The sequence below is a fragment of the Lottia gigantea genome, assembly GCF_000327385.1.
Source record: "Lottia gigantea unplaced genomic scaffold LOTGIsca_32, whole genome shotgun sequence".
Lineage (NCBI taxonomy): Eukaryota > Metazoa > Mollusca > Gastropoda > Lottiidae > Lottia > Lottia gigantea.
This window is the reverse complement of record NW_008709073.1, coordinates 1,788,533-1,814,148: the sequence shown is the minus strand read 5'-3', so window position 1 is coordinate 1,814,148 and position 25,616 is coordinate 1,788,533. Positions and strand designations below refer to the sequence as shown.

At 34.0% G+C, this 25,616-nt stretch overlaps 3 protein-coding genes across 3 annotated transcripts; 1 reads left to right on the top strand and 2 right to left on the bottom strand.

Annotated features, from left to right (window-relative positions):
• Positions 1 to 3,411: 3,411 nt before the first annotated feature.
• LOTGIDRAFT_84703 (hypothetical protein) lies at positions 3,412 to 3,654 on the bottom strand (the record flags this gene model as incomplete). Its single annotated transcript, XM_009057917.1, has 1 exon — positions 3,412 to 3,654. A coding segment is annotated over one exon (243 nt), but the record flags the coding sequence as incomplete, so codon positions are not given.
• Positions 3,655 to 12,585: 8,931 nt separating this feature from the next.
• On the bottom strand, positions 12,586 to 14,306 carry LOTGIDRAFT_79724 (hypothetical protein; the record flags this gene model as incomplete). The annotated part of the gene is made up of 3 exons (XM_009057916.1): positions 12,586 to 12,705; positions 13,507 to 13,588; positions 14,230 to 14,306. Coding segments are annotated over 3 exons (279 nt in total), but the record flags the coding sequence as incomplete, so codon positions are not given.
• Positions 14,307 to 16,555: 2,249 nt separating this feature from the next.
• Positions 16,556 to 21,640, top strand: LOTGIDRAFT_162106 (hypothetical protein; the record flags this gene model as incomplete). The annotated part of the gene is made up of 3 exons (XM_009058041.1): positions 16,556 to 16,674; positions 17,488 to 17,625; positions 19,888 to 21,640. The coding sequence occupies 3 exons, from the start codon at positions 16,556 to 16,558 to the stop codon at positions 21,638 to 21,640; spliced, it is 2,010 nt and encodes a 669-aa protein (XP_009056289.1).
• Between the last annotated feature and the right edge of the window lie 3,976 nt (positions 21,641 to 25,616).

Genomic DNA, 25,616 nt, shown 5'->3' with positions numbered 1-25,616 from the left:
AACATTATATTATACACATTATATTTATCTCTAATTTATTTTCTCATATTTAATATTTTGATTTTAAAAGGAATACCACCTCAAAGGATGACCAAAATATTCATATTTTTAAACTTGGCAAATAAATAACTCTTATTGGCTAAGTTTAAGATTTTATATGTTATGTTCATTCTAAGAGATAGTATTCTTTTATGGTTTTATTTTATAAAATGCATAATTATATGGAGGCATGCCGTCTGTTTGATAACATAATATATAAACTATGTAACATATTTATAATGCTATAGACTATCATTTCTTAGTGCTACTGTGGGAGACTTTCGGACACATGTAATCGCAGCTTGTAGTTTCACAAAAAATGTGCTAAAATGGCTTTAATTTGTATTATACACTACTATATATCAACTACTAATCACAGATATTGGACAGTCAGTTATCTTGGTAACTTGCAATTTTTGTTGTCAATTGAATATGGTATAGGTGCACGCTTGTCTACCCTTGTATGATTTCCCAATGCTTAGCTATATACATCATCTTTCATTTCAAATTGGAGCTACGAACACAATTTTATAATATATGTTATTTTGGTTTTTGAAATTTTATGTAAATAATAAATACATGTTTTAACATTCCTTTTTATATGTAACTTTTTAATTGCTGGATAAAATCTTTATGTAATTTTTTTTTTTTTTTTCAAAAATTGGCATTTCTGTTTTCCCGAACAATACAGTTGTTATCTCCCAACACATTTTTTTCGCAGTGAAAAAATACTGAAAGTTTTTTTGTTGGAGTGCTGTTAACTTGTGTTTCCCTTTTTTGGACTCCATCTTTCGTCCATAATCTAACCGAATTGGTTGGCAACAGATGTTCTAGGTCATTTATATATCAACCAATCAAATGTTCCTTTCAATATATTTCTAGATTACATCTTGGTATATAAATTATTTAACTTTACAGTTAATTATGTTGTCTATGACGTTGAATTGAAGATCATAGATGGTGACATCTTTATAATGTCAAACTATTATGAACGTTGTCTTATACCTTGACTGCAATAGCCACCTTTCCTGTGCCTACACTAGCAAATACAGCTAATCAGAGGCCTTGATAGAAAGTCTGTAAAAACAATGTTATTGGCTGTATTCATTAATGTACAAACTAATCAAATTGCTGCATTTCTGTTACAACATGGTGGCTATTGCAGTCAAGGTATAAGACCAAGTGTGAAAGAGCTAGACATTTATGGGATGGAGAGTTTATGTAACCAGAACAAAAAAAATGAAAAATTCTGGTCTTAATAAATGACTTCTGTTGACGTTCAGACTTTACTTTTTCTGCTGGACTTGAATGCTTTCTGCTGAATTATAACGTTGGAAATGAGATTTTTTATAAATCTTCCAGATACTACAGACTACATATGTTGGAGACAAAATGATGAATTATACAGAGAATATCATGGTTTGCTTAAAGGGACAGATTTGCCATCTGTTTGAATTTTTTTAGCTAAGCTGATCAGTAATAGTGTTCACAGCTCACCGTTGAAATTTGAGCCTTCAAATTCATGTGTGTCTAGAATTATCTTGTCTTTTGAAAACTATTTACATACATGTATCATATTCAAGACCCAAATCAACTTACGAAGATAACTTGCCAGGCAAGGTAATATATGCCCACTGGCAGCGTTGATTTTAAATAAAAATATTTGGCAGTAAAGTAACACTTACCAGTATGTGCATTGTAGAGTGTTTATGAGCAATTATGGACGGACGGACGGACGGACATGGGTGATGACAATATACGCCCCCAAATTTTATATGGGCGTTCAAAAATTGTGAACCAATCCCTTATTAATATTCTGCCTTCTAGCAAGGAGATACTGACATAGAATCCACTTTTAGCAGAGCTCAGATCAGAGTCTGCCAATATTGGTGTAAAAGGTAGATTTGGGTAATGTTCAAATAATACAAAATTAAGTTTCAAATTCAAATGTTGTTTATGAGATAGATAGCAAATTTTAAAGATCAAGTTGATATTTAAATAATGAAACTGATATTAAAGAGATCTGATGTACAATACTCAATGAAAAGACTGGAAATAGAAACAGGAAAAATATGAAATTGATGTACATTACTCAATGAAGAGAAAAGACTGGAAATAAGAAAAGAGAAAGTAAAGAAGATCATTAATGATGACAATTACTCAATAAAATGATGAAATTATGTACAAATGATGAAATATCAAAATATTATCCAAATAAGAGTCAGATTAACATGTATGTATGTCCAAAATGATTAAATATTGATTATAAAATCATGTAATACACAATAATCGTTGATGATTACAATAAATCATATGATACTACACAATACCATAGTTTTATGATAATGCACAACAATCATATGATAATACACAATAATCATTGATGATTACAATAGCAAGTGATGAGTACAATAATCATATTATAATACACAATAATCATTGATGATTACAATAGCAAGTGATGAGTTCAATAATCATATGATGAAACACAATAATCATTGATGATTACAATAATCATATGATACTACACAATAGTTATATAATGCACAATAATCATATGATAATACACAATAACCATTGATGATTACAATAATCATGATGATTACAATAATCATTGGTGATTACAATATGATCATCATTTTGATGAAATAAGTATAATCAGCTAATCAGATTTAAAGAAATTTGAAAAATTACAACCAATGGAAAAATTGAAAATCTGATGATATTAACTTTCTCATAAATACAATGGTGTAAAACTAAGTTAATGATTATAGAAAGAAAATGGAAATAGTAATAAATATACACATGCCTCTTACAAAAAAAATATCCAACAAAAATATAATCCTTAATATTATGAGTTCGAAATTAAATATTATTTTGACCAATGCATAAAATATATCAAAAAATATAAATGATAAGCTTATACGGAACTCTTAAGAATGAAAATTGCCAACAAATTAGTACTAACAAATTACTGTAACCCATGGAAACAAGTACCAATAAATTACTGTAACCCATGGAAATAAGTACCAATAAATTACTGTAACCCATGGAAACAAGTACCAACAAATTACTGTGACCCATGGAAACAAGTACCAATAAATTACTGTGCCCCATGGAAACAGGTAGCAAAAATTACTGTAACCCATGGAAACAAGTACCGACAAAATATTGTGCCCCATGGAAACAAGTACCGACAAATTACTGTGACCCATGGAAACAAGTACCGACAAATTACTGTAACCCATGGAAATAAGTACCAATAAATTACTGAACCCATGAAAACAAGTACCAACAAATTACTGTGACCCATGAAAACAAGTACCAACAAATTACTGTGACCCATGGAAACAGGTAGCAAAAATTACTGTAACCCATGGAAACAAGTACCGACAAATTACTGTGCCCCATGGAAACAAGTACCGACAAATTACTGTGACCCATGGAAACAAGTACCGACAAATTACTGTAACCCATGGAAACAAAGTACCAAAAAATACTGTAACCCATTGAAACAAGTACCGACAAATTACTGTGACCCATGGAAACAAGTACCAATAAATTACTGTAATCCATGGAAACAAGTGCCAACAAATTACTGTAACCCATAGAAACAGATTTCATTGCAGAAAACATGACATTGAACCCTTAATTCCAAAAGAGGGCTTAAAAACAAAAAAAATTTACAAGACTGTATTCCTATAAATAGCACTAAAATACAAACTTAATTACAAAAATTTATAATCAGAATACATGTTAACAAAATTTCTACACAATGAGACATTATCAAACATTTAGTTATGATATCTGTACACATGAGTTAATAATATGAACCATAAAAATGTTGTATCCAAAAATATACAAATAATAATAAGTACACTTTTTTTTTTTACAAAAATAACTGATTTTCTTTAAATTAAATTAATTTATTTTCGACTTCTTGTTGCTCTTTTTATTGGTGTAGTAGTTTTCTTGGCTTTAGGAACAGGAGATTTTGTCTTCTTTGAAATCGTTTTAGCGGCTGACTTGACCTTGGCAGGGGTTTTGGGTTTAGCAGGACTTGCTTTAGATTTACCACCTCTGGTTTTTCTTGCAACAACTGGGCTTTTTGCTTTAGCAGGACTTACTTCCACAGGTGTACTTGTGCTTTTTATTTCCTTGGCAGGGGTTTTGGGTTTGGCAGGACTGGTTTTAGCTTTGCCACCTCTGGTTTTTCTCTCAGTTGTTGGTCTCTTTGCTGGTGTAGTAGTTTTCTTGATTTTAGAAACAGGAGATTTAGTCTTCTCTGAAATTGTTTTAGCAGGTGACTTGACCTTGGCAGGGGTTTTGGGTTTTGCAGGACTTGTTTTAGCTTTGCCACCCCTGGTTTTTCTTGCAACAACTGGACTTTTTGCTGTAGCAGGACTTACTTTCACAGAGGTCTTTCGGGGCTTTTCCTGTTCTTCTTTTAGAGGTGTACTTGTGCTCTTTAATTGCTTTGCTTTGGCCTTTGATGGAAGTTGCTTCTTTGCCACAGCTTTAACTTTCTTTGCCGGTTGAACAGGAGTCTCTTCAGCCTTTCGTTTTAATGCTGGTTTAGCAGTAGTAGTAGTTTCTTCTAGAGCCTTTTTAGGAGTGTTAACCTTTTTCACACCACCCCTGGTTGCTCTTCCCTTCTTAATTGGGGTTGCTTTCTTTGGAGTTGGCATTTTAAATGCAGGTTGCTTAGCAGCTGTAATGTCATCATCAGCAGAAGATTCCTCACTAAGTGTTCCTCTAGTTGCTCGGCCTCTCTTCTTGGGTGTCACTTTTGTGACAGGCTTACCTCTTGTACCTCTTCCAACTTTCTTTGGGGTTTCTTTCTTCGGGGTGACATCTTTTGTGTCTGAGGCTGATTCGTCTTCTGATTTACTGTTTACGGCTCTTCCCTTCGTGTTTCTTCCCTTCTTGGGTGATGGTTTTTTAGGTGTAGCAGGTTTACTACGAGTTGGTCTTCCTTTTCGACCGGCAGGTTTCTCAGGTGATGACTCAATTTCAATTACTTCTGGTTCTGAGTCTACTACCTCAATTTGCTTTGACTTCCCTTTTTTAGGTGTTGATTTACCTTGAGCTTTCTTTGGGGAAGGCTTGGTAGCTTTAGCTTTGACTGCTGCAAGGTAAAAAAAAAAATTGCAATAAATAATTACAGTCAAAAAAGCGTTTTGTTAACACAATTTTGTGTTTCAGATACTGTATACGTGTATAAGCTTATCAATATAAAAGCAAATAGGATTAAGCAAATTTTATAAAATTGAAATCTTGAATTTGAGATGTCAGCAAATTTTGCACCTTCGTAGTTAGCTTACATATATGCCAAATTTCCATTACCGGAATCAAAAACCTTGGAAATTAAAATCTTAAGAATAAGCAGGAACATATTTCTTTACAATTTGGCGTTGATTTGATTCAAATCTGTACATTAGTTTTCCAACACAAACCAAAAAACCCAAAGTTTTGATTCATTTGAACATTTAAATTTTGTAACAAATCAAACTGTCGCTTTAAAAAAAGTTTTATAATTCTAACTTACCTGATTTAGCAGGTGTCTGTATTTTAACACGTTTACTCTCTGGTGATGTGGTTTCTTCTGCTGCTCGTTTTCTACCTCGTCTGAAATTACAAATCCTAATTATTAGCCAGCATTTACATAATAGATCGCAATTCACAAGCATAAACTATAGGCGTAGTCCACTCAAACTTTAGGTAGTTTTTAGTAGTATAATGAACACAAAAATGTACCAGTATAATTTTAATTATTGATCTGCCTTGAAACATAAAAAAATGCTCATGAGCTTTTCATTGTTCCTGGATGTACACAAACATAAAGATGACAATTTGTGATATACAAATATACAAACAAACGTATCATTGAGTATTAGCAATAAGGCTGGACTGGGTAGAGATTAACAAATTGAGATTAAGCGTTTTTACGAGATTTGATCAACTCGATTGATTTACAGCAAACGCGTTAACGGGAAAAATTTGGTTAATCTGATTCAGTAAATTTTCACATTAACGACATCGATTTACTAAATCAACTAACTTGCCTCGTGAGAAGGTTAGTCGATCAAGTGCCATCAAAATGGCGTCGACAAGGTAAGTTTCGTTATTATTGTATATTTAATATTTTCATGATTCCAGTCGATTTTCCATTGATATAAACAATAACTCCGATTATTATTTTTTGCTTAAATTATGATTGTTTTCAATATAGAATAACGTGATTCACAATTCTTAGTGAAAATCTGGCGAATATATACCAGACTCCTTAGCATCTCGTATTTTCGGTCAACACGTCTGCACCGGAGACCTAAAGGCCATGTCACCATTTCAATCATTCAATATTTTAAATTTTTTGTTGATATTTAGATTCATATTCATGGGTTATTTTTGTATCATTAATGTATAATAATATGATTATTTATTGTTTTGATTGGTTATTATTGATGAATGTGGGCAAGTCATGTGCTGAAGGGAAACAATGTGGAAGAGATTACACTTTAACAGATACACTGAAGGAAATGCAACTTTGACATTAAATCGATTAATGTGAAATTCGATAATTGATTATGAATTGCGATAATCGATTATGAAATTCGATAATATATAAATTCTAAGTGATGATAATCGATTGTTTCACCCAGCCTATGTGTCACTAATTTGGACCTAATCATAATCTGGGCAAGTGTGGTGATCCATTATTGATCCATGTTCCTACAACAATGGACATGACAATATCTAAGAAATATTAGACAAAACTAAAAATCTAGGTGGAATACCACTTTGATGAACAATTACCTGGTAGGTTGGACTGGTGTAACAACTTTTTCAGCAACAGGCTTTCCTCTTGTAGCCCTAACCTGAAATATTTAAGTACACAAGATTATAATCAAAGGTCAAACTGAATAGTGGTAGCAGAAGATTCAAAGCTTAGGTGGATGAAAGATCCAAAAAAATTCACAGAATCAAAGATATAAAATGATTATGTTTGGACACCTAACATTAAACTAAAACTGCAGTTAGGTACTTTGGGTGCCCAGCCACCTAAGGTAACAATCATATGGTTAAAACTGCTAATTAGAATTATCATTGGAAATCTTTGATTTTATTATGAACATGAAGTTAGTTTTAAAATATTGTTGGGGTAAGATAATCATTACCTTTTTGGGGCTTGGTGTGTTTAATTTTCTAGCAGTTTTTGTAGCTTTTCTACCTCCACGTTTCGGTGGTGAGGTTTTTGGTGATTTGATTGGTGTGATGGTGATTACAGCTTCTGGCAGTTTGTCTTCAACAGCTTCTTTGATAGCTTTTACAGCAGATTTTAGGACCTTAGGTGACACTTTGACAGGTGTCTTTCGTGTCTTTCTTGTACTCTTTACAGGAGTTACTTTGGTAGCAACCACCTTTTTACTCTTTCCAGCACTCTTTGAGGGAGTAACTTTCTTAGGAGAAACCTTCTCTGGGGTCTTTGTCTTTGTAGCACTTTTCAAAGGGGAAGTTTTCTTAGGAGAAACCTTCCCTGGAGTCTTTGTCTTTTTGGCACTCTTCAAAGGGGAAGTTTTCTTAGGAGTAACTTTCTTAGGAGTAACCTTCTCTGGGGTATTCTTAGTCTTTGCAGCACTCTTCAAGGGGGTAGTTTTCTTAGGAGTTACTTTCTTGGGAGTCACCTTCTCAGGAGTCTTCTTTGCACTTCCTGTCGGAGATGCAAAAAGCTGTTCTACACCAGATGGGGAAGCAGGAGCATTCTTTTGTGGCTTATTCTTAGGAGTAGTCATCAACCTTTGAATTCCTTTTAAATCTGGAGATTTTTGTACCTTGGCTGCCTTTTGCTTTGGAGTTTTCAAAAGGTTTTCAACTCCATCCAACTGAACCTTAGCAGGGGTCTTATTTTTTGTGAATAACCCCTTGACACCAACAAGATGTGGACTCTTCAAACTCTTACGACCTGATGGCTTACGGGAGCTAAGTGGGGAAATAATCATTTCACCTGGTCCATTTGGTGTGTCTGGTAAATCAGCATAAAGATTGTGTGGTGTACCACTTTGATTCATTGATGTACTAGTGGATCCAAGTGATTTCCTGGCTTTTGGTGGGGGTGTGGAAAACAAATCATCAAGACCAGAATAATCTGTATTACCTAGGGACTTCCTTGATTTCTGAAAAGCAAGAAAAATAAAAGTTGTTAATGCAACAATGGAATTAACTATTTCCATTAAAGTCATCTGTAGCATGTCTAATTCTGTGGGTCTGAAATTCAACATGTCTTATTTTGTCACATGTGTCTGAAAAAGATTAGCTGCCACATTGTTAGGTCGTGGACTTTGGATTACTACCAATATATCCAATGATGAACTGAATTTCATAATTACTTACCCCAAGAGACGCCTTTCGTCCTTTTCTAGGCAAAGCTACAGGTGTTTTTGCCTTCTTGGTAACTTTCTTACCAACAACAAATGTCATGGGTGACTCAATATGTCCAGTAGATGGAGCTAAAGCTCGTGCAACAGCTCTGGGAGTCTTTGGAGTCTTGCCAACCTTAGATTTCTAGAATAAAAAAATGGATTAAAAATCATGTTCTTCATTATGTATTAGGTGTAAGGTGTTTTCCAGACAGATCAAGCAAGGTCTTCCACGTCCATATAATTCAAAAATCTAAGTTTAAGTAAGAGTTTTCAAATCAACACATATTTCTAATTCTACTAAGAAAATTTAACCAACTTACCGAGGATGATGCTTTTGGAGAAGACTTCTTGACAACCTTGGCGTGAAGTGGTTTAGGAGCAGCAACTCTCTTTACAATACCAGCATCTGTTAAACCACTTTTCAAAATGTCAGACCACAGTTTCTTCTTTATAGATTTTGCTGGAGTCAGTTTTTTAACTACACTTTTTCTTGGGGTGCGTTTATGAACTATTGAAGCTAACTTGGGTGTTGCAATTTTTCCATGAATAGCTCTTAATACAACCACTTTATTTAAATCAGTGGCAGGAGAAGCTATCTTGTCAACAGGACTGGCAAACATTCTCATCTTCCTTGAGCTGAGAGTCATCTTTGGTGACTTCTCAGCACTACGAGGTCGTGTTTTTATGGGTGTTGGAGATTTCTTCATTGATCCAGTGCTTTTTCTGGACAATTTTGGTGTGACCTTCTTTGCTGATGTAGGAGACAGTTTCAGTGAGCCTGTACTCTTTCTTGATGATTTGGGGGTCTTTTTTACTTCTGGAGACTTGGTGGTCACAATAGCAGTCAAGTTGTCAATGGAACCAGAACTCTTTCTGGAAGATTTAGGAGTCTGCTTTCTGGATGATTTCGGAGTAGTCTTTGGGGACACTAGAGGTGTATTCATTAATTCTGGCAGACCAGTAAAACTCACATCAAGATTGTTTGAGTTTTTGTTTGCTGACTTTGGGGTTCTCATCATCTTCTGGAGACCAGATAAACTGCTTCTTCCCTTTGTTGAATAGAATGTTTTAGGGGTCTTTAACATTTTGGTCATAGCAACTGGACTGATAACAGGACTTTTCTTGGCTTTGGAACTCTTCTTTGTTATCTTTGGAGTAACCTTTACTGAACTCCTTCTACTGTGACTATCTTGAGAGTCAAAAAGGTCCTCACCACTTTCATCTCCAGAATGAAAATCATATACTGACATATCTTGACTTCCCTTGTTTCTTGGGGATGGCACAATGTTTTCTATGATGACTGGAGAAGCTGATCTTGATCTTTGAGGAGTTACAATAGCCACAGGCTTTTTAGATCTTGATGCAAACAAATATTCTGGAGAATTTTCATCTGGTGAAGAAACAGATGTTTGAGCAGGAGATTTTGTTGGGGTTTTAGCAGGAGTTTTCTTTTCCTTTGGAGTGGTTGCCTTTGGAGATATATTTAATTGTGCTGGACTCCTTGATAATCTTGGGCTTGTTTTTGGACTTTTTGCAGGAGTTCTTGTTGGGGACTTGGCGGGTGTGGTAGGTGTAGGTGTTCTGATTGGAGATTTTGCAGGTGTTCCAGCTGAACTCTTTGTAGGTGTGGGTGTTCTACTTTTTGTAGGAGTTCTTGTTGGGGACTTTGCAGGTGTTCTAGTTGGACTCTTTGCAGGTGTTACGGTCGGGCTCTTTGCAGATGTGGGTGTTCTACTCTTCACAGGAGTTCTTTTTGGGGATTTTGCATCTGTTCTAGTTGGACTCTTGGCAGGTGTCGTCGTTGGACTCTTAGCAGGGGTTCTAATGGGGCTCTTAACAGGTGATCTGCTTGGGCTTTTTGCGGGTGTTCTAGTTGGGCTCTTAGTATCTTTTCTGGATAGTCTTGTTGCTGTATCTAGCAGAGAGGGTGTCTTGTTTGAGGAAGGACCTGAAGTTACTGGAACTCTAAGTGGTGTTCGTCCAGGACTTTTACTCAAGATCCTCTGTGGAGATCCAACATGTTGGCTGACAACAGCAATTCGCCCAGGTGACTTTGCTGATGAGCTCTTTGAAGCAGACTTGGGGGATATCTGACTCTTTGCAGGTGATTTTACTGATTTGGGAGTATTTTTAGGACTTTCTTCTCTTATTGGGGAAGTGTTAAACATTGCCATAGATCTTCGTTTCAGAAGTGACATTGGTGTTACTGACTTCATAGGCTCTGATTTTCTCCTTGGTGTGGCACCTTTAGCAATTGGTGTTGATGGAGGAAGAGTTTTATCAAACTGTTCTGGACTCAAATTGGGGCCAAATGAAACACGCTTACGTTTTGAGGGTGGTGCATTGTCATAGGAAGACTTTCTCTTCCTACCAGATCCTAGAAAAAAATAAAAGGTTTCTTAGAAAAAAAGATATGAACTGAAGTTTTTCATCCACACAAATGATTGCTATGGTAACATAGTTTCATTTATCAAGTGGATATGATTCCACAATAATGCCCAGTGGCCAAGACATCCTCACTGCCTATAAGAAGAGATCTTTAGAGAAAACTTTAGAGAAAATTACTGACTTTTACACAATTCAAAAGACATGTTGAACAACTACTTACTACACAGTAAGCTTACACAATGATTCAAAGGTAAAATGACTCCTTACCTGTACGAATATTTTTGGGTGTTTTAGGAATAGTTGATCCAGGTGAAGCTGAACGCCTTGATTTTGGAGTTTTCCCTTTGGGTGTTGATAATTTGGGTGAAACAGGTTTTTGAGCAGGTGTATTTTTTCTCTCGGGTGTTGTACCTTCAGTATTCTTAGCTTTAGATGTAGCAGATCTTGGGGAAGGAGTTTGCACTTTTGGGGTATTAGATTGTTTAGCTGGACTTCTGCCTCTTGGTGTAATTTGCTGTGGAGATGCAGTCCTTGATGTTGGTGTAGAGGGTTTCAACGATGGAGTCTTTGTTTTAGGTGTAACTTGTTTTGGAGATGCAGTCCTTGATGTTGGTGTAGATGGTTTCGGTGATGGAGTCTTTGTTTTAGGTGTAACTGATTTTGGAGATGGACTTCTGCCTCTTGGGGTAACTTGCTTAGGAGATGAGCTGCGACCTCTAGGTGTAGTTTGTTTTGGAGTTTCTGTTCCTGGAGATTGATTTTTTACAATTTTTGGAGATCTACCCTTTGGCGTTGCAGATGTCTCGATATTTGTGTCTTCTGTTTCTTTAACAGGTGTCTTTTTACTATTAGCTTTAGGAGACACCTCAGAATTTGAGACAGGGGTCTTTGGACTGGACTTAGTACTCTTTACAGCTGGGGATTTATTCTTGGGTGTTACTTGTTTCTGCTGCTTTGGAGGTGATGGTGTTTTATTCTTGCGTGTTGGAGACACAGAAGATGACCTTGGAGTTGCTGCCCTTGGTGTAGTGACCCTTTGAGTTGATGCACTAGATGACCTCCGACTTTCAGCCTTCTTGGATGATTTGGGAGTTGTCACAGGAATATTTAATGATCTAGGTGACAATGGCGTAAGTGAAATTTTCTTGGCTGATGATGCTGGAGTAGGTGGCTTTGCCTGAAAAAAATAAAAAGATATAAAAATTAGTAAGATTATCCAAAAAGATGGTGGGCTATAAAAAGATGGAGGTGCAGAAGTGTACACAAAATACAACAATATGTGCCTGTTAAGAAATGGTGGTACAACAGTACAGTTGAGCAAATATCAAGGGACTATTCAAACGTCAACATGATCAGTCTGGATGTATTTTTAGATGAACACAATGGATCTACCTTGTATTTTTTCTTTACTATTCATTGTGCAGAAAGCAGAAAGTGGACTGCTCATGTCTAGATCAATAGCATCACTGATTCAGTTTTGTTTCTGCCAACATCACTGTTGTTTGTATGAGTGCAAGTGCAAACAAATAAACAATTATAATACAAAATACGTGCTAAACAGTGCTACCTTTGGCGTTAATATTTTAGCTGGTGACTTTGCTATTTTTGCTGGTGTCTTTACTGGTGATTTTGCTGGTGTCTTAACTGGTGATTTTGCTGGTGTCTTCACTGGTGATTTTGCTGAAGGCTTAGGTGATTTTGCAGGTGTTGGATAAAATGGTGAACCAGGTGAAAATTCAAATCGGAAGGATCTATCAGCCACAGTGAACACATCATTGTGTGCCACTTTGCAGGAACTGGAACAGGCAATTCCATTGATCAAAGTGGGGTTGTCCTTGCTTAAATTTGTTACAAATATCTGCAATTATAATAAATTAAGCTTACTATCCAATTTTTTTAATTTTCTACATTTCCATATCTTAATGCTTAATAATAGGTAGTAAAGTCTGCTCGATATTAAATAATTAAACTCAGGAAAACAATTGTCAGAGTCAAAGAAAGGGTCATAGGAACTGTTGATAAGGTTCCAGTTGCTTGGAAAGTGATACTTTCTTATTTCTAACCAAAGAACGTCACATTTAAAGGGATTGCAAATTTATATGGTACAAAATGATGCTATCAGTGTCCCCGATACACAAAATTTATATTTTAGAAAACCTCCTTACAATCCCTTTAAAGTATTTTCTTTTGACATGGAAGGAACATGTTTAACATGAATTTAGTGCTGGCACGATATATACATCGGTGAATCGATATATCGCAATACGACATGCAACAATATGTGTATTGTATTGCGCGTCGTGTATCAATACTTGGCGGTACCTTTTATTCCATAAACAAGTTGGGATTTTAATGAAGGAGTTTCATTATGTAAAAATGTTTTCGCTAAAATTGTTAGAAACTATTTATGAGACAGTGGACACTAACCACTTCTATCAACTATATTACCAAATATCACAGTTATAAAGTTATGACTATCTGTTTAGACGGATTCTTCAGAGTATTACCATTAATCTCTCATAAGATATTAGCTATGAGATCATCAGTAATAACTACAAATGGGCTAAATGTGAAAAACATCCAAAATGGCAGGATGAAAAACTGTTTTCTAATTCAAAAACTTAACAAAACTTGGTTTTCAATAAATAAAAATTATTACCTGTCCCTGAGCATTTACATCTATTCTACAATGTTCATCAGCAACACTTTGTAACTGAATTCTAATATCACAATCGCTGTGCCTAAAATTGAAAAATTCAAAATAGTATTTCAATGGCAAACTTGGGGAACAATACAATATATCTGCTTCTTGCATTTTGGTTGATTTGTTTAGTCAGAGGCATGAATTGATCAGATCGTACGGCATCTCAAAATTTTGACAATTAGTAGAGGCAATTGCCACATGCAAATCTCTTTTCAAAACACACCATGATACTTCTTGTTTCAGGAGTCCAATGCATTTTATTGCTCCTGATTTTGTCATGCTTTGGACTAGATTTTAGGTCATTGGATTGAATTGTTTGCACAGATTTTTAAATACCTTTTGAATCATAAGCTTATCTGCTCAAAGAATATTCAAGATGGAGATTGCAGATATAATTTTTACTATCTGTTTGAAAATTGAAGCCAGTTATGACCTAGCATAAAGGATAAATTATTCAAATTTCTCTAAAAAAAAAAAAAAAGAGAAGCTATTTCTAGAACTTTTTGTCATTAGAGTAACCTACAGTAACATAAGAATGATAAAACTGCACTTTTTCTGTGAGAAATTACCTGATACCTATTGGAGTATTTTCAAAATCAACACAGAAAACATTTTGTTGCATTTTACTGTTTAAAAAAAAATCGAATTTAACAGCCATAGCAGGGCTATGAGACTCACCTGCCAAATAAACAAGAGGTAGCTGTAAGGGGAAACTTTGCTCCATCAGATCCATTTCGTTTAATAACTACTATCTTACCATAATCAGAACTCATCTTGAAGCTAAAAAAGTTAATTAATTCTAAAATGACCAGAAAGGATGGCTGACAATGTGATATTAGTAACAAAGCTGAGCTAATAATTTTCTATAAATCCACACCTTCAAAAGGCTAGAAATACACTACTTTAGGCTTTCCCGTATCTAGCCTATTAACATAAAGTAATTCCTTAAATTTGTAGATCTACATTGACATTAAATAAAACTGTCCTTTGACTAAAATAAATTATAACCTTGACATTAATCTTGAGAACAGTTACTAGGCCTGTTGCTTTTATATGCCTAATAAAAAAATTCAAAAACACTGCTGTGATCATGCATCGTTCTTTATTTTTTCTAGGCTATAAACTAAAGACTGTCACTGAATCGAATGAGGATTGAGGTTGCCTGTTGCGGACAAAAAGATCATTGTAGGCAAAATAACTAATATCAAAGTCATATCTACAACTTTGTGATTTAAATTTCACCGATTCATAATTGTCAACAAATAAAAATGTCGACTGAAAATTTGAAAATAGGAAAGAATTTAGAAAAAAATGTAAATTTAATGATTCACAAAATCTAGTTCATCACAGACTGAGATATATTCGGTGAACAATCAGTTTAAATCAATGCACACAAATTAAACTTACTTTCATTTAATAATATTTTGTATTTATTGTTTATACAAACAAAATATTGCAGCGCTGCTTCATGTGTAAAATCCTATCCGCGCCAATACGTTACAAATTCTTCATCTGAAGTAGTAAACAAACAATGTTTTTACGCACTGCTAAATAGTTCTAATAAGAAGCACCATTAATAAAGATCCTTGAAGCTATTACTTGTCAAAACACAAATAAAATACATGTGTTTTTATTTCATATTAACGGCAAATTAAATTAGGAGACTAATCTCGGCTCACATCTCAACATTTTTAATTAAATGTCTTTGTTTTTATGGCGGCGTAATCATACAATATGGCGTAGTTTGAATTTTGACCACGCTAAGCTCTGATTGGTCAATAAAAATAGAATGGGCGTTCTTAGTCCAAATAAGGAGTTAAAGGTCAAAGTTGAATAAAAATAGTTCCCCGCTACGTTCAAGTGAGATTTGGTTCACGAATCAACCGTTATCCATTACTACTAAAAATAACATAAACATCGATGTTTTGACGGTATTGACAGGTGAGTAGTATTTCATTTAGTAACAAACGTTACTTTATCAGTAACTGTTCTCTCTTTCAATCAGGACTTGGTCTTGAGATCCTAAATTCATAACAAGTCTGTTCGCCGGTTGCTGAAGATTTCAAACATTCGTTTCTGTACACATCGGATGAGGCATGGTGACCCCGTGACCTACTTTTAATCAGCTGGGCGGATACTCTATTTGTGGCTTTAGATCTAATCTTTAACTTTATTTGCTTGTGAAATGTCCATAATGTACCACAAAATACCATAACATAATAAAATAGAACTGCAGAACTGCATGTTGTCTTTAATTTTTGTGTGTACAGGTACCTTATTATTAGCCTAAATTAAATTAAAATAGAAAAAGAATGGGAATAGGTTTATTATCAGTTTAAAAAAATATTAATACACATATAGTCTTAGCCGTCTTAAGTTGACTTTGCTTTAATAAAAATGCCAACAAACAAAAATATTGATTTTCAATTTGTTTTCACACTGTGACAGGAATTTTAATTAACTCAAGGTCATTGTAAGAATACCCATAAAGCTTACTTAAACTGATAATACGTCTTAGAATGAACATAAAATTTCAGTTCTCAAGAATTGTCAATATGACTGGTAATTGCAGTTTATTGCATATTTATGGATAATTACAAAGTTTTTTGGATTTATTGGATTATATAAGGATCCTGTTATGATCCAGGTACCGTATATCTACTCAAGCTCTTATTGGCTAAGTCTAAAATTCATAAATTTTATGTTCATTCTAAGACGTACCAGTAGTATCACTTTAAGAAGATACTGTTTTGGGGAAGATATCCCAATATACCAAATTTTTCATATTGAATTTGAAAGATCAGCTTCAAAACAGTTCTTAAAATATTACCCTTGTTATTAATGAAAATTAACATGTTTGGTAAATCGTCATTTATTCTTACTCGTACCCTTACCTCTGTGTTGTTATGGCCTTACCCTGTTTTAATTGTCTAAGCATACCTTTTGTACAGTACAATTTATTGATGTACATCAATGTATTTTTTTTTGCAGTATATGTGACAAGATGCCTACAGGAAAAACTACACAAGTAACGAAGATAAGTTCTTCAAGTCGCACAGTTACTCAAACAGTTTCATCTGTTCAGGGGAGAGTTGGTTTGCAGCAGTCTTTTGAGGAAATTTCGTAAGTTCACATAAAAGCTGAAATAATGCTATAAGCTTACAAAGTATAAATGAAAGAAATAAAATCCTAGATGCTCCAATAGGTTACTTACAATAGTACCTGTCTTCATTAGCCCACATGGGGCAAAAAAGTAGCTTCATTTCATTTTCTGAAGTAGTAAACAGACAATGTTTTTACACACTGCTAAATAGTTCCAATAAGAAGCACCATTAATGATCTTTGAAGCTAGAAACAATAATGTTTAACAAGGATGACAACTTTAGTTTACATAGGATCCTTATTACCAGCTGGTCCTTGGCAAAACCTCTTAGCATTGATTTATACCAGATTATCCGTACCCTAACAGCTGGGTTTGACTGGTATTATGAGTGAAGATCACTTATTCTATCTCAAACTTTTTGACACGCTGACTGAGATTAGGACCCACAGCTACCGTTTGATAGACGTAACCATGTAAATAACAATCGACTGTGATACAGAAGCCTAAATATAATTCAATTGCCTATTTCACAGTCTTGCAGCTATGAAAATTTTGGGCATAATAATATTTTGTTGATTTTACCAAGGATTGATTGTAAATAGTCTTGGGCCTTGGCAGACATTTTGGCCTAATCTTATGTTGTACTCTGTCAAAAAAACATCTTGAATCACAAGTCAATGAAAATATTCATGCAAAAAATTTTGATATACATGTTTATATGTCTTTCCCAAAAGCACATCTTTCTTACATGTATTATAAAACATAAATTTGTTGACTTATTTTTCAAGGTTGAAAATTTTTGTATACTTCATGTAATTATTGCTTTTTTACAGGTCTCCATCAAGAAAGTTATTTTTAGAAAATGCCTCATTACGAATGTCGCCAGGCTGGGTTAGTGGTCATGGCAGTTTATTTGAAAGTCCTAAATCCATCGGATCTCCATCACCCATGAAACCACCTAAAGCTAGAAGGTTTGTTACAGTTTTTTTTGAATGACAATGCGTGAAACTGACACAGACACAGACATATTTTGTAGTTTGCAAAATAACTCAGAAGTCGGCACTTGATCAACTTGTGGTCAACTGACCATTTTCCTCTCCTACCTCTTACTGATCTCGCGAGGGTATCATGTCACCCAGTCGAGAATTATTTCAAATAGGGAATAGATGTCTGAAGTATAATTGTGGCATATTAAAATTGTAGTAACCTCCCTTGCATTTTTGGAAGACCATGGAGATTTGCCAACTTCTCAATTTCTTAATTAAATGCCTTGGGCAATCTTTCTTTCAAGACATTTGTGATCTTTTTAGATTAAAGCAATTTTATAATTCATAGCTACTCAATTATTTTACACCAGTACACACTAAACTTAAATATTGATTTCACTTTTAAAAAATATACTACCTTTTAAGCTGAGTTTCCTTTTGTACTGATCCAGTGTGGACGCGGCACATGGCATGTTGTGTTTCCTTATATGCGGTTATTCATGCAGAAGGGGTCAGCTTTAGAATGAACATAAAATTAAAAGTCTCAAACTTGGCCAATAAGTGTATAATATATTCAATTCATCAGTTGGACTTACCAGGTGTCCTTAACTAAGCCTATACAAAAGAATCTGTTAAAAAAAATCTATTAAACAACGCAAATATTGAAAAATGCTTATAAATTTTTTCCAAAACTACTTAGTTTTTAGTTTATCATAACTATTCATTAGATTATAGATGGATTCTGTTTTAACTCTTTGGCAATGGGTACAGCCAAAGGTGATAATAGAAGCTTACTTTTAGTTGCCAATTTTGGAAAATTGAAATTTTATGTTCATTCTAAAGGTAGTATTGCTTTAAGTACTAAAATTATCTAAATGGTTTTATATAAAAATTTTCCTGGTTATATTGACGCCATTTTAGGTTTTTTGTTCAATTGTTTCCATAATTCACAACTTTCCTGGGCAGAACAGTTATGAGCCACTCTTGTGCAAACTTGGTCCTACAAATTCTTGCCATAGACAAAAAAAAATTTCATTGTTTTGTAAGGTTTATATTGAGATGTAGGGAAACAATCTTATTTGACCTATAACTTGTAACATTAATGATAATATTTGATTTCAAATATGGCCTTATGTTTTAACATGGTTACAAAGGTGTTAAAAAGAAGTTCAAAAGCTGTTATGAAAAGTGTTAATCCATTTCTTGATAGAAGTTCATTGTCTGTTTTATGACACCACAATATGTGGTCTGTAGGTAATGAAACTTTACAATAGACAATAAAATAATTAAGGAAACACATGATAATAGTTAACTTCTGTGTTGATTTCATCAAGGTCACAAAAAAAGGAAAGAAAAAAAAGGTCACTTTCAATCATTCGACCAGAATCAGGTTAAACATTTGGGTCTGACCAATTTTTTGTTTTATGGATCCTCCTACATGATATTTTAAGGAATTTGAAATTAAGCTTGAATATGATTCCTAAAGAAAAGATGGTTACCCAAGGCATCTCCCAGATCCACACAAAAATGTTGCAACCCTGGCATTGCTTCATGGAGTGAATACTGGTTTTGCCATTCTAAAATATGTTGGTCTTAGGGAATTTTTCCTTATGTTTCCTGAACTTTGTCTTTATCATATTTCTACTGAGTTTTGTTTCCTTCATATAACACTTTTGAACACTGAGTGTAAAATGAAATAAAACAACATATATACCCTGAACTCCAAGTAATATTATAACTTAAAGCATAATTATGACGTTAACATTGTGTGATGTCAGTTTTTTGGGTTTTTTTTTAATTTCATTCAAATATTTATACATATAGCAACAATTTAACAATACACACAATATTATTCAGTTGGTAAAGATCGCTTTACTGGCCACATGTGTAATTGATTTGATTAATAATCAAATGAAAATATATTTTAAATTATGACTTTTAAGTGTACCTATACTGTTATCTTGTTACAAACACTAAATGGATTGTCATGTTCTTTTAACATGATCAAATTAAAATAAGACCAAACTTTCGTTCTATTTTTTTATTAGCTTTTATTTCAAATATAGCCACTTCAGTTATGGTCTTATCTGCCCTCTCTTATCAAATGTTTACATCAATACTGATTAGATTAGCAGTTCGACGCATGTTTCTGGGACCAAGGTATGATTTACTTCCTTAAATCTCGCTTCTGTCCCTATTATAGTTTGAGTTTCTTTATAATGAGACATATATTTTTTTTCATTGCAGGTCCTCTGTGTATGTGAAAAAAAGTTTAGTCGTGGCGTCTTCAGTGGACAGCTTCAAGAAACCACCTGTATTTATATCTCCAACCGGTGTTAAAACTAGAGCCAGACGGTCTTCAATTTATCAGAAATCTGGTAAAAATCTTCTAACAGGATTAGATCCCAAAGCTCGCAGAGATTCCCTGGCAGCTATCAGGTCCAAGAAATTAGTTTCAGAATCAGATTATGTTTTTGCTGTGCCAACTGCTGACTCTGCTAAACGTAAGAAGTTAGTTTCCAAAAGCAGTAGAGCTAAGAAGGCTGCAGAACCCAAAAGATCTCCTAAAAAGGCATCATCCAAATCACAAGCTAAGAGTAACAGTCCAGTCAAGAAATCATCAAAAAAAATTAATTTGGTAGACTCCAACTCATTAAAGAAATCAACTCATCAAAATATCAAAGTAATTTTGGCTACAAGTTCACCTAAAAAGGAGAAAACGGTTAGATCAAAAGCCAAAGCTAAAACTCCTGTCAAGGAGGTTGAATTAGCAGATGATGATGATGATGATATTGAAGATGATATTGAAGATGATGACATTCTCTCTCCCAGACGGACAAGAAAGACACCTGGTAAATCAAGAAAAAGATCTTTAACTACAGTGACCAAGAGTGCCAAGAAACGTAAAAGGTCACCAAGCAGATCACCATCTCCATCTCCAAAGAAAAAAGGATCTCCCAAAAAGACATCATCAGAGACTAAAAAGAGCTCCTCTTCCATTAAGAAAAGGAAAGCAACAAAGGATTCTCCCAATTCGTCTGCCACGAAAAGTTCTCTTGAAGTTTCATTGACACCTCTTGAAGTTGATGAAAGTTTTTCTTTTAAACTTAGTGATTCGGATAGGAAGAAACTGACCAAAAACTCCAAAACTCCAAGTAAATCAACCCCACAAAAATCAACAAAGTCCACAATAAAGCAGACACCTAAATCAAGTGCTAAAAAGATTTCAACAAAGAAAACACCCAGTTCTACCAAAAGAATTTCCTTGTCTTTCAAAGCAGATTTACCAAACTCCTCAGAGAAAAAGTCAAAAAGTAAAAAGTCAATTGCCATTACAACTGATGAAGTACCAGTAGCTAAAGTGTTGGAATTTAAGCAAGCAACTGAATCTTTTGATATTGAAGTAGAGGAAGACATTTCCATGGCAACCATCCAGACCTCACCCAAATCTAAAACTCCCCTAACATCACAGAAGATGAAGAGCATCCTGGACAGTGTATCAGTTCCAAATGAAACAGACAAAAAAAGAAAAACAACAGATTTTGTTGAACCACAATCAGCAAACAAACGTCGACGATATGACATGGAGAAGTTTGAGAAAATTGTAGCCAGCACTCCCCGAGATATGAGATTAGATATTTTGTCAGGAAGGAGACCTGAGTTATCTCCCATACCTGGTACAGTCAATAAAAATATCAACAACAGTTTTTCCTCGAGTAAACAAGTCACCATATTTTCTGACAAGTCCACATTTTTGTCTGCTGGTCCTTCAAATCTTTCACCAGTGGCTTCCAAAAGTCCACTGATAATAAGTGAAGTGGTGAAAAATCAAGTTTACACAGACTTTGTTGATGGTAATGATGATGATGATGATGATTTTGATTATTCCCATATTTCATTATCCCAAAAACCAACGGAACCTGAACCATATTTATATGATTATGATTCTGACTTAGATATATCTCATTCTAATGTACAAGCAGGATGTACCATTTTGTAAATTGTTGTTTTAATTCAAGAGACACTGTCCATGGAGATAGATCCTCTGTCTATGGCTTTACCCCCTACTATTAGTGCTCAATTTCACTTATCTGTATTACTTTTCAAAATTAAAATCTAGCATTTGGTAATGTGCAAGCAAAAAAAATGTACGGTGGAAGTTTACACAGTCATCAATACCAGAATGTTACTAACATTTTCAGTTGCAGTTATTACTGATATCAGAATTTAATTGTGAAAAGTGACACAGATGGCTAAAATTGAGCTTTATTAGCTGGTAATGTTAAGGATTTAGAGGGTCTTTTTTGATCTTTTTTGATCTCTGTTTAGTATGCATATCTTTTACCTTTCTATTATCTCTTAATCTGTCATTCTTCAGTTCTCACTTCTCACTTTCTATCTTGCTATAAAAGGGATATAATATCAAACATTTGTTCTGTAATTAGCTTTTATTTTTAATGTAGTCACTTCAATTAGGGTCTAACGACAGCCCTCTTGAACCATCGTCAAATTAATTAATTAAACCAATCAAACTTCTAGCCTCTACAGTGCTAGCATTATGCATGGTAGTATTTATATCTGAAGTGGCTACATTAAAAATAAAATAATATAAACAAACGTTTGGGATATAGTAGTCAAAAAGTATAACATGATATTGAATTATGAAATAAGCAGTATGGCATTAAAATGTTTTGAGGTCTTTCCGTGATTATTGAAAAAATAAATACAAGAAATAAGCTTATTCACTCATGGAAATTTTGAAACAAGTATGGCGTATTGTGCTGGGCGGCTGAAATTCTACCTCCATCAATATTATGAAGTACGGTGACAATATGTAGGCATTAGATCTTTTAAACCTTTTTTTGGGTCAATTGGTGCTATTTTACTTACACATTATTTTTATCATTAATATATTCATTAGTATTGTTAGTTTAGTTTTAACTCCTAATTTATTTTACATAATGATGAAATTATGTTAGAAAATTGTTTTAATACACTTGCTTTTAAAAATTGTCTGGGGTATGTTCCAAAGATTTTTTATCAAACCACTTTGGAATTCCTTTTCAAGATTCTTGTGAGTGAGAAAGGAAAACTAACTTTGTAAAATTGTAAATGAAATTTGTTATTTAAAGTTTTTTTCAAGCCATTTTCTATATATTTATATCCAAACGGCCTACTGTTTGAGTTAGTGTTCTGCAGAATTAGTTTTACGGAAACTGTTTGACTCTTCATTTTGTTTTGTTATGAAGCCATAGGAACACAGAAATTGGTAAAGCCATAAAAACTGGTATGGCATTGCAACTCTTGAGAGAATTTTTGTGGATCTATAGAAATTGTTTTGGCATTTCATTTCTGGAGTAAATTTTGTTTGTTATGAATCCATTGAATTTTGTTTGGAATTGCGATTCTTTGGACAACTTTCATTTATTATGAAAAATCAGATGTTGTTGAGCCATTTTGTTTGTTATGAAGTGATGAAATTCGGTTTGGCATTGCAATTCAAGAGAAATTCCCAACTCCCAATAGTCATCTAGCCAGGTGTAGCCACAAATCAGCCAGACTTGGGCCAGATAAGCATTGCCAGCTGGGTTATTTTTTGTCTTTGTATAATGTATTTGTTATTTAAAACAGTTTGTATATTTGTAAAAATGATGGAACGACCCTCCACTGTAAGCTTTTATAAAGGCAGCATTTATTGTAGTATTCTTATATAATAATATTGTAGTTGTTACATAATTAGAGTAGTTCAAATGAAGTTAAATACTTGTTAAAATATCAAGAAAGAGTAAAACTGAAGCTGTTGGTCTTTGTTTTTTATTAATATGAATTTTGATGATCAAATCAGTGATTTCTCTGGAAAGTATTATGTGAGGGGGTCGAGCACGGGCCACAAAATAATCCAGGGGGACATATCCTTTGTTAAACTAATAAATTTGAAATTGTCTTATTTATCTATTTATCATTGGTATGAAAATAATATTCAACCTTCAGTCATACTTATTTTTAACTTCTTGGGGCGATACTGAATAATATTACCAAGTTTTGTCAAAATCTGTTAACAATTGTGTCTTGTAGAGTGTTGACGAGCTACAACTTGAATACGTTTTCAGGAACTAGGCAATAACCCATACCACAGAACTGTAATATATGTTATAGTTCTATGCTAATACTAAATATTTTTCTGATTTTACATAGGGTTCACCCTTGGGTGACATTCAAACCAAGTTTCAACAAATATCTGTCAATAATTGAATCTGCTGTTTACAAGCTAAAATTGAACGCGTTTTCAAGAACAAGGGCAATAACTCATACTAAGCATTTTTATAGGGTTCTTCCTTGGGTGATAACAAATATTTCCCTCTAGTTTTGTCAAAATCTGTCAATAATTAAACAGTGTTTACATGCTAAAAATCAATTTTTCTGATTTTCAATAGGGACATCCTTAGGTGAAAATTGTTGATAAAGTACGTTTATGTTCGGTAGTGAAAAGACGATTTCCAAATGGCTGGAAGTAAAAATCGCAAAACAAAAATCGAGATGTTTTTTGAATCAAGTATTTTATGAATCATAGAGTTATTTTATATATAATATAAAGAGGCCTCATTTTGTGTTTTGCAAAATAGATCATATCAAGATGGCGAAGGATTCGTTACTTCTAATCGGAGAATCGTATGACACTACCATCATCACAGACTTCGTGTTCGAGAAGTCAGCAATCGCATGTCGCTTTTACTGGCCAAACTAATAGCGATTTTTATGCAGAGTGGGAAAATGCCACAAAAGTATTCAAAAGCAGGTAAAATATATTTTTCATGATATATTTGAATGAAATTTTGCATACTTGCATACAAACAAATGTCTTTTCTTCAAATTTCTATCATTTTAGGCGTTATTGATGACGTCATGACGTCATATTGTAGTTGCAGTACTTTAAAAATCTGTTGGCGTCTTGTTAAGACAATGTATAAAATGAAATTAATGGAGTTTTACGTCCTAATTTTCTACACCATGTGGGCTAATGAAAACGGGCTTACTCTTTTTCGATTTCCGAAGACAAGGTTTTAGAGATAAAACAGATATTGTTCAATGCATAGCAATGTATGCAATGGTGATCTTCCATGGCATAGGTACATTTCTGTGATGTCATTATGACGCCATGTGTGCTAACACATATTTTGGTATTTGACAGATTTTTGCGATCAAAACTTAATACTATAGAGTGGCTGGGGGAAGTATCTGTTTTTATCTGTCCTCGTTAGTCATGTAATGTACACCAACATCCAATCATGTTCGTAGCTAATTTGAGGACCCACTGAAATTCTTTTCATCTAATATTTGGAGTGTGTGTCGTAAGTTTTAACTATTTCTTTGGGGCATGTTGTCATCTTATTATCACCAGGGCGGGGCGAACTTAGAGTAGACGTCCTTTGATATTCAAAATAAGTAAAGAGGTTGTTAAATAAGGTTACTATTAATAGATAGTTATTTAACCTACCTATCTAATATAATACGATAATTTTAATGATCAAGATCAAAGCTGCACATATCAGGTAGGTAGGTAGATCACAAGTTAACGTTTGCTTCCAGCGGATGCTGATATCGCAAATTAGGTAGTTGTTGGTAGTCGTAGTAGTTGGTAGTTGGATTGGTTCAAATTGGATGATCCTCTGTTGTTGGTTTGGTTGTTACATATCATTCAACATAATAAAATTAATTTTCATACGCTCACATGGAAATGTGGACGTATATTGCCGTTGTCCCTGTCCGTCGGTCCGTCGGCATTTCTTGGTGTGATCACAATGATAAGATGTTGGACTGATTCATATTTGACGATTATTCGATGAACGTTTTTTGGGTTATTGCCCTATTATCTTCATCCGATTATGATGAAATTTGGTGTGACTATCTAAATTGATGAGAAGTTAGTGAAGTTCTTATGCAATGATTTTTCAATTTAAGGCTTTTGGGTTATTGTC